The following is a 9,371-nucleotide window of genomic DNA, read 5'->3' on the forward strand; positions in this document are numbered from 1 at the left end:
GGGCCTGGGAAGTCCAAAATCTTCAGGGTGGGACAGCAGGCTGGAGACCCAGAGAACTGTTGCTGTTGCAGCTAAAGTCCAAAAGCTATAAGGCTAAAAACCCAGCCCTCCTGTACCAGAGCTACTAATGGTCAGACTGCCTGGATTTGAAGTCCAACTCACTACTAGGTTTTTCTGGGAACACTGAAGGAATTGCTTCTCACTTTATAACTTTCATCTGCTATTTGTTCTATTATAGGGATTTGTAAAATTTTTTTTAGCAAATTGTAAGAATATTGGGATGAAATTATTGCCTATAAGACACAGGATAAAAGCAAAAATCTTAACATAATCATGTCTTGAGATCTTCTGTCCCTAAGTAACAATTTGTTTTCTACACGTACCTCATAATCTTTTATAGACGATAAAATCCACAAGGGTGGATTTCAGATCATTGTTTTCTCATTTCACTGCTGAGAGGAATTCAACCTATCAAAGACTTCTTCTATTTGTGCTGCAGAAAATATTTTAAATAGCAAGCAATAAGACCAATCATCAGAAGAAGTGTTATCTTTGGTGAGTCTAAGAACTTTGAGATTCCTAGAAGTGTAAAGATTTGTAGTAGTGATGAACCTCACATCTTGAGGTCAGCTAATATGCAGTGTAGGGGTAGCGTGGAGTCATTTTGGGAAATCTTAGGCGAAGTGAAATACTTCAGAAGTGCTGCTTAGTTGCTGTCCTGTTGACTTAGAGAAATATCAAGACCCTAGGAAAATCACCATCAGAAACAAGGACTTTGAAAACTTACCTTCCATAAAAAGTATCAATCTTGTTTTGTTTTAACTTTAGTTTCTCACTTCATAACTTCGGTTTTTAGGACTAGATATAATGCACATAACGTACCTTGAACAAAGTAATCTTATAATAAATGGGAGTTATTACTGTCACTTCCTGCCAGTGAAAACCATATATTCTCATATTAGTACCTTCTCCTCGCCAACCACATATTTGACTATCATATAAGTATTTAGCAAAGGAGTGGCATCAGTGATAGTCACTTAGCACTCACTATGCGGCCAAACCCTGGAGTCCGTCCTCCGGGGTTGGACCCTGCGGCCATGGGGAAAGTACAGAAAACCCATCTCCAACTTACAACGCTAAACTACAATTCCCAGCATGCAGGCTAACTCCGTGGTTTCAGTGCATCCTGAAAAGGAAGTCCCTGACTCTCTATCGGCAGCAGGAGAAGCGCCGTAGTTGACACAAATCCTCGGGTTCTAGCGTAGGCACAGAGACTGTCCAGAACTCCTAGTCTGAGTTCTACGGCACTCATTTTGGTACAGGGACTTTAGCCGGAAGGATTTAAGAACCGTTCCACTTCCGGTAACACCGGAAGCGATTCGAAGATGGCGACCTCCGAAGTGAACGAGCCAGCGCTAGCGCCTGGGAAAAGTGAATTTCGTAACCAGAAGCAGAAGCAGGAGAACCGAGGTAAGGTGGTGTGAGCACCGAAGCCTGGGTTTGGAGGTTTAGTTGCGATCGTGTCACGCCGCCTCGAGTCTGTTCTCTGAAATGGAGTGCCTATAAGAGCTGCTTTTTAGGGGTATTGGTCGGGCCTGCGAAACCGTCTGGCGGATATAATGTCGGTCAGGTGTTCCTAACTAATCGCTTTTTGCTAAAGGCCCCCCAAAGTGAAGGTGTTGCGGAATTCGTCTTTTGTAAAATGATGATTAAGAAATTGCGGAGGGCACACCTTGCGGCGATGGCTGCAAGTCATTGGCCAAATGAGGGATGCCCTGGGAGTAGGAGATGGTTCTGTATTTGAGTTAAGGGCTGATATTAAAGGACACAGACATACTGATGAGGAGACTCAGATTCAGTAGGTCTGGGGTGGAGGCCAAAAATTGCATTTCTCACACTTGCAGTTTATGCTCATGCTGCAGGCCTATGAATGTACTGATATAAGTTACAGCTATTGGATTTAAGAGGTTCCTAAAATCCAGGAGTTTTAATAAATGATATGGAAGATAATTTATGGCCCTTCAGAAGCATTTTGTTTTAAAGAAAGGAAACCTTTATGTCCCCTTAGGCAAGCTACTAATCTTTTTAGACTGAATGTCTTCTATAAAATGAGAAGAATAATAGTGGTTCTTCCTACCTTTCATAGTTGTCATGACGAGTATACAGAAATAAGGCTCATGAAAACTCTATAGGAAACCTAAAACCCTATACCAGTGATTATTAACTGAAAGTGTACACCAGAGTATCAGCTTTTTTTTTAAAGTATTTTTTTAATTGATGTCAGAGAGGAAAGGAGAGAGAGAGAAAAACATCAATGATGAGAAAGAATCATTGATCGGCTGCCTCCTGCACGCCCCACATGGGGATCAAGCCCGTAACCGGGCATGTGCCCTGACTGGAATCGAACTGTGACTTCCTGGTTCATGGGTTGATGCTCAACCACTGAGCCAAGCCAGCCAGGCCACAGTATCAGCTTTTAAAAGTTTTTTGCACATGCAAACATAGTATATACACACACATACTCAGGCTTCATTTCAGTAAAATTTGAAAGGTTACTTATATTTAGAATAGCCATGTAAAAAAAATGGTATTTGAGTCTTCAGCTCTAACACAGTGTAATGCAGTGGAAGTTACTTGTGTACCCACTATCTGTCAGGTGTGTACTAATTAGTGTGGATCCAAGTTGGGTCCTTGCCCTTAAGGAACTTTGCTTTATGAAGCCACGGAAATGTGTACAAGTAGTTTTAATAGTGTGTTGGTAATGATAGAGGCCTGTTCTTTGACTGCTGAGTAATCTAAAAGCAAAGGAAAAGGAAATGCAGAGGGAGTATTGGAAGCTTGTAAATGTATGCGTATAAATGTCCAAAAGTAGGTTAAAATCTGATGTGTAATTTTTTCCTGTAGATGAATCAGAGCTCCTCACTGTACCTGATGGTTGGGAGGAACCAGCTTTTTCCAGAGGACAAACCCAGAGGACTCTTGGAGGGAAGCAGTTTTGCAACTCTGTTCTCAAATACAGAGATTGGCAAAAGTAGGCTCACAGTTGTTCATATGGAAAAAGACATGCAGGTTATGATTATTACAATCGTTTTATTAACTTAAAAGAATGTCACAATGCAACTGTAAACTTACCCGTGTATAGAGAAGCTTACTTGAAAGAGTGCTGGCCGTTGGTACAGAAAGCCTTGAATGAACATGTATGCATATTTTATATATTTCTTTGAGATTTTGCTCTGCTGATACCTTTACTTTTAAGTAAGTATTGTATGCTGGTAGGTTTTTAAAAATATATATTTTTTATTGATTTCAGAGAGGAAGGGAGAGGGAGAGAGAGATAGAAACATCAATGATGAGAGAGAATCATTGCTCAGTTGCCTCCTGCACACTCCCTACTGGGGATAGAGCCTGCATCCTGGGCATGTGCCCTGACTGGAATTGAACCATGATTTCTTGGTTCATAGGGTGATGCTCAACCAGGGAGCCACGCCGGCTGGGCTCTCTCTCTCTCTTTTTGGTAAACTCATAGAGATCCAGCCTTATGTTGAATAGTTTATCACTCACTATATTGAAATATTCTTCAGAATATGTTCACATGTCCAAAAATAGCATTTTTATTTGCTTTGTTGATATCTGGTTCTTTGTATTGAGAGTTGATGCATAATTTTCCAATTATTGCTTCATTTTGAACTTATGATAATTTGTTTTTTACTTTGTTTGTATTTAGCTAACAGAAACCAGCTTGGAAAAAAGTTGGAAAGGGAAGTCTATTCTCACCCTAAGGATAAGATGGTGGATTTAAGTTAGGTCCAGGATAGGGAAGCCATATAGCTTTGCATTTTTACCTAAGATGTTAAGTATGGCCTCATATGGATTGATATATATATATATGTATATATATATTTAATTTGAGATAATATTTATTACGTTAAGTACAAAGTATTCTAAAATCAAGTAAGTATAATGGTTTCAATTGCCTGACTTTCTATATTCTTGTATGAAGATAATCAAGCATTCTTTATATTAACTATCCAGCTTCTTCAAGGAGGGAGTTGATAGAATTTTAGAGAGAGATTAACTCCTAGTAATCAATAGTTAGATTAGGATAGGTTATATAAGTATCTAAAACTGAATTCATTTTTAGACAGCTTGTTTGCTCTTTCCTTTTTGTAGCATGTTAATGCAACCCTGGACCTGATCGAGGGCAGCATGACTGTTTGTACAACAAAGAAGACTTTTGATCCATACATCATCATTAGGGCCAGAGACCTAATAAAACTATTAGCAAGGAGTGTTTCATTTGAACAGGTAAATTCACAGTTACAGAGATTTTGCTTTTTTTTGTGCCATTAGAGATGATAGATATAGCATTGTCTCTATCCATCCCTTTTCTTCCTCCATAGAGTTTTCATTATTCTGCTTAGATATCAGTGTGGGCTTTGAAAAAAGAAAAAAGTATTTATAAAGACTATCGGTCAAATATTTTCTTTGTTTTTTCAAAAGGCAGTACGAATTCTTCAGGATGGGGTTGCATGCGACATCATTAAAATAAGTTGTTTAGTAAGAAATAAATAAAAGATTTGAAAAAAGAGGATCACGGCTTATTGGTCCCAAAGGATCTACAGTGAAGGTAGTTTTTATCAGTAGAAAACTTGAGTATCTTTGTCATTAGTTTTTCAGTGTATTTCAACTGAATTTCAACTTATTGTTCTTTTGATATAGGCACTGGAACTCTTAAACTGTTACATTATGGTTCAGGGAAACCATATCAGCCATTGGACCTTTTAGTGGCTTAAAAGAGGTGAGAACGACTTACTATGTTGAGTTAATTTTCAGCAGAGAACAAATTAAATAACTTGGTTATTGGTCTTTTTTTTATGATTGTATTGTTTTAGGACGTGCTTTGTTTGATTTCCCATTAGCAAATGCTTTGTACTTCATGGAATTTGAGGGGGTCATTGCTCCTGGACCCTAACATATTATGGCCAACCTTTGACAATTACAGACATCCATTTTTCAGTTTAGAAGGTCTGCATACCATCACTCCTTCCACTACACATTTTAGTTACATGTGCTCAAATATTAGGGAATGAACAGATGCTATTTGCAGGAATGTATACAGCCAGTTGAGGTCAAACTCAAATTTTCTTGTTTGAATTTATTATGTTTTTTTTTTTTTTTTTTTTAAAATATATTTTATTGATTTTTTACAGAGAGGAAGAGAGAGGGATAGAGAGTCAGAAACATCGATGAGAGAGAAACATCGATCAGCTGCCTCTTGCACACCCCCTACTGGGGATGTGCCCACAACCAAGGTACATGCCCTTGACCGGAATCGAACCTGGGACCCTTGAGTTCGCAGGCCGACGCTCTATCCACTGAGCCAAACCGGTTTCGGCTTGAATTTATTATGTTTTAATGAACATTTATTTTAACTTGTTATGAGGAAATCTGCTGAGCAGATACTGTTCTAATTGGCTCCCTTTGATGCTATTGTCTGGATCTGGCTGTGAGGTCTTGCTTCTTCCTCTCCAGGGCCTTTCATAGAACTCTTTTTTTTTTTTTATTTATTTTTTTTTATTGAGGTATTATATGTGTACATATCTTACCATTACCCCCCCACCCCACACCCACACATGCCCTCCCCCCCAGAGTTTTGCGTCCATTGTTTATGCTTATATGCATGCATACAAGTCCTTCGTTTGATTTCATAACTCCCCCACCTTTCCCAAACTTTCCCCCTGTAATTTGAAAGTCTGTTTGATGCTTTACTGTCTCTGTATCTATCTTTTTGTTCACCACTTTATAATGTTCTTTACTATCCCTAAATGAGTGAGATCATGTGGTATTGTTCTTTCATTGACTGGCTTATTTCACTTAGCATAATGTTCTCCAATTCCATCCAGGTTGCTGCAAATGATGAGAATTCCTTCTTTTTTATGGCAGCATAGTATTCCATTGTGTAGATGTACCACAGTTTTCCAATCCAGTCATCTGCTGATGGGCACCTAGGCTGTTTCCAAATCTTAGCTATTGTAAATTGTGCTGCTATGAACATAGTGGTGCATATATCCTTTCTGATTGGTGTTTCTAGTTTCTTCGGATATATTCCCAGGAGTGGGATTACTGGGTCAAATGGGAGTTCCATTTTCAGTTTTTTGAGGACACTCCATACTGTTCTCCACAGTGGCTGCACCAGTCTGCATTCCCACCAGCAGTGCACGAGGGTTCCTTTTTCTCCACATCCTCGCCAACACTTGTCGTTTGTTGATTTGTTGATGATAGCCATTCTGACAGGTGTGAGATGGTACCTCGTTGTTGTTTTGATTTGCATCTCTCGGATAATAAGTGACTTTGAACATGTTTTCATGTGTCTCTTGGCCTTCCTTCTGTCTTCTTTTGAAAATATTCTGTTTAGGTCTGTTGCCCATTTTTTTATTGGATCATTTATCTTCCTCTTATTAAGTTGCATAAGCTGCCTGTAGATGTTGGAGATTAAACCTTTATCAGTGATAGCATTTGCAAATATGTTTTCCCATGCAGTGGGCTTTCTTGTTGTTTTGTTGATGGTTTCTTTTGCTGTAAAAAAGCTTTTTATTTTGATGTAGTCCCATTTGTTAATTTTCTCTTTAGCTTCCATTGCCCTAGGGGCAGTGTCAGTGAAGAAGTTCTTGTGGCATATGTCTGAGATTTTGTTGCCTGTGGATTCCTCTAGTATTTTTATGGTTTCCCGTCTTATGTTTAAGTCCTGTATCCATTTTGAGTTTATTTTTGTGTATGGTGTAAGTTGGTGATCTAGTTTCATTTTTTTGCATGTATCTGTCCAGTTTTCCCAACACCATTTATTGAAGAGACTGTCTTGACTCCATTGTATGTTCTTGCCTCCTTTGTCAAATATTAATTGAGCATAGTGGTTTGGGTCGATATCTGGGTTCTCTATTCTGTTCCATTGATCAATATGTCTGTTCTTGTGCCAGTACCAGGCTGTTTTGAGAACAGTGGCTTTGTAATACAGCTTGAAATCTGGTATTGAGATCCCACCTACTTTATTCTTCTTTCTGAGGATTGCTGAGGCTAGTCGGGGTCTTTTTTTATTCCAGATGAATTTTTGGAGAGTTCTTTCTAGGTCTGTGAAATATGCTGTTGGTATTTTGATAGGGAGTGCATTGAATCTGTAGATTGCTTTGGGTAGTATGGACATTTTAATGATGTTGATTCTACCAATCCAGGAACATGGTATGTTCTTCCATCTGTTTACGTCTTCCTCTATCTCTTTTTTCAGTGTCCTGTAGTTTTCTGCGTATAGGTCTTTTACCTCCTTAGTTAAGTTTATTCCTAGGTATCTTAATTTTTTTGGTGCGATGGTAAATGGGATTGCTTTTTTAGTCTCTCTTTCTGTAAGTTCATTATTGGTGTATAGAAAAGCCATAGATTTCTTGGCGTTAATTTTGTATCCCGCTACACTGCCGAATTCATTTATTAAGTCTATTAGTTTTTTGATGGAATCTTTTGGGTTTTTTATGTACAATATCATGTCATCTGCAAATAAGGACAGCTTCACTTCTTCTTTTCCAATTTGGATGCCTCTTATTTCTTCTTCTTGCCTAATTGCGATAGCTAATACTTCCAGTACTATGTCAAACAGGAGTGGTGAGAGTGGGCATCCCTGTCTTGTTCCTGTTCTTAGGGGAAATGGTTTTAGTTTTTGCCCATTGAGTATGATGTTTGCTGTGGGTTTATCATAAATAGCTTTTATTATGTTGAGGTATGAGCCTTCTATTCCCACCTTGTTGAGAGTTTTTATCAAGAAAGGGTGTTGGATTTTGTCAAATGCTTTTTCTGCATCTATTGATATGACTATGTGATTTTTATCTCTCAATTTGTTTATGTGATGTATCACGTTTATTGATTTGCGGATATTGTACCATCCTTGCATTCCTGGAATAAATCCTACTTGGTCATGGTGTATGATCTTTCTGATGTACTGCTGGAGCCGATTTGCTAGAATTTTGTTGAGGATTTTGGCATCAATGTTCATGAGGGATATTGGCCTGTAATTCTCTTTCATTGAGTTGTCTTTATCTGGTTTTGGTATTAGGGTGATGCTGGCTTCATAGAAGGAGCCTGGAAGTGTTCCTTCCTCTTGAATTTTTTGGAATAGTCTGAGGAGGATAGGTTTTAGTTCTTCCTTGAAAGTTTGATAAAACTCTCCTGTGAAGCCATCTGGCCCCGGGCTTTTGTTTGCCGGAAGCTTTTTGATGACTGCTTCAATTTCTTCCATAGTTACTGGTATGTTGAGCTGTTTAGAATCTTCCTGATTGAGTTTTGGAAGGTTGTATTTTTCTAGGAATATGTCGATTTCCTCTAGGTTGTCCAGTTTGTTGGAATAGAGTTGTTCGTAGTATTTTGTAACAATCCTTTGTATTTCGTCGGGATCTGTTGTTATTTCACCTCTTTCATTTCTGATTTTGTTTATTTGGGTCCTCTCTCTTTGCTTCTTGGTGAGCCTGGCTAGAGGTCCATCAATCTTGTTTATCCTTTCAAAGAACCAGCTCTTGGTTTTGTTGATCTTTTGAATTGTTTCTTTGGTCTCTATGTCGTTTATCTCCGCTCTGATCTTTATTATTTCTTTCCTTCTGCTTACACTGGGCTTATCTTGTTGCTCTCTCTCTAACTCTTTGAGTTGTTGGGTTAGGTAATTTATTACCATTGTTTCTTGTTTTTTGCAGTAGGCTTGTAGAGCTATGAACTTCCCTCTCAGGACTGCTTTCGCTGTGTCCCATAGATTTTGGATTGTTGTGTTTTCATTGTCGTTTGTTGCCATGATGTTTTTTATTTCTTCCTTGATGTCTTTGGTAACCCAGTCATTGTTTAATAGCATGCTGTTTAGTTTCCATGTGTTTGATTTCTTTGGGTTGTTTTTATTGTAGTTGATTTCCAGTTTTATGCCACTGTGATCTGAGAAGATACTTGATATGATTTCTATCTTCTTGAATTTGGAGAGACTTTGCCTATGTCCTAACATATGGTCTATCTTTGAAAATGACCTATGTGCACTTGAGAAGAATGTATATTCTGTGGCTTTGGGGTGAAATGTTCTGAAGATGTCGATTAATTCCATCTGTTCTAGTGAGTCATTTAGGATTGATGTTTCTTTGCTGATTTTTTGTTTAGAGGATTTGTCCAATGGTGATAGTGGGGTATTGAAGTCTCCTACTATGATTGTATTACTGTCAATCTCTCCTTTGATATCTTCCAGGAGTTTTTTAATGTATCTTGGTGCTCCTGTATTGGGTGCATATATGTTTACCAGAGTTATTTCTTCTTGTTGGATTTCTCCCTTTAGTATTATGAAGTGGCCTTCATTATCTCTT

The 9,371-nt window shown here is 38.3% G+C and overlaps 1 protein-coding gene across 1 annotated transcript; it reads left to right on the forward strand.

The window, feature by feature from the left end:
* Positions 1-1,374: 1,374 nt before the first annotated feature.
* On the forward strand, positions 1,375-4,919 carry KRR1 (KRR1 small subunit processome component homolog). Its single transcript, XM_054718479.1, is given in 10 exon segments — positions 1,375-1,470; positions 2,905-2,956; positions 2,958-3,009; positions 3,132-3,197; positions 4,171-4,305; positions 4,501-4,569; positions 4,571-4,627; positions 4,720-4,760; positions 4,762-4,798; positions 4,893-4,919. Coding segments are annotated over 10 exon segments (621 nt in total). The 5' UTR covers positions 1,375-1,385.
* Positions 4,920-9,371: the final 4,452 nt, after the last annotated feature.

The sequence above is a fragment of the Eptesicus fuscus genome, chromosome 7 (genome assembly GCF_027574615.1).
Source record: "Eptesicus fuscus isolate TK198812 chromosome 7, DD_ASM_mEF_20220401, whole genome shotgun sequence".
NCBI lineage: Eukaryota > Metazoa > Chordata > Mammalia > Chiroptera > Vespertilionidae > Eptesicus > Eptesicus fuscus.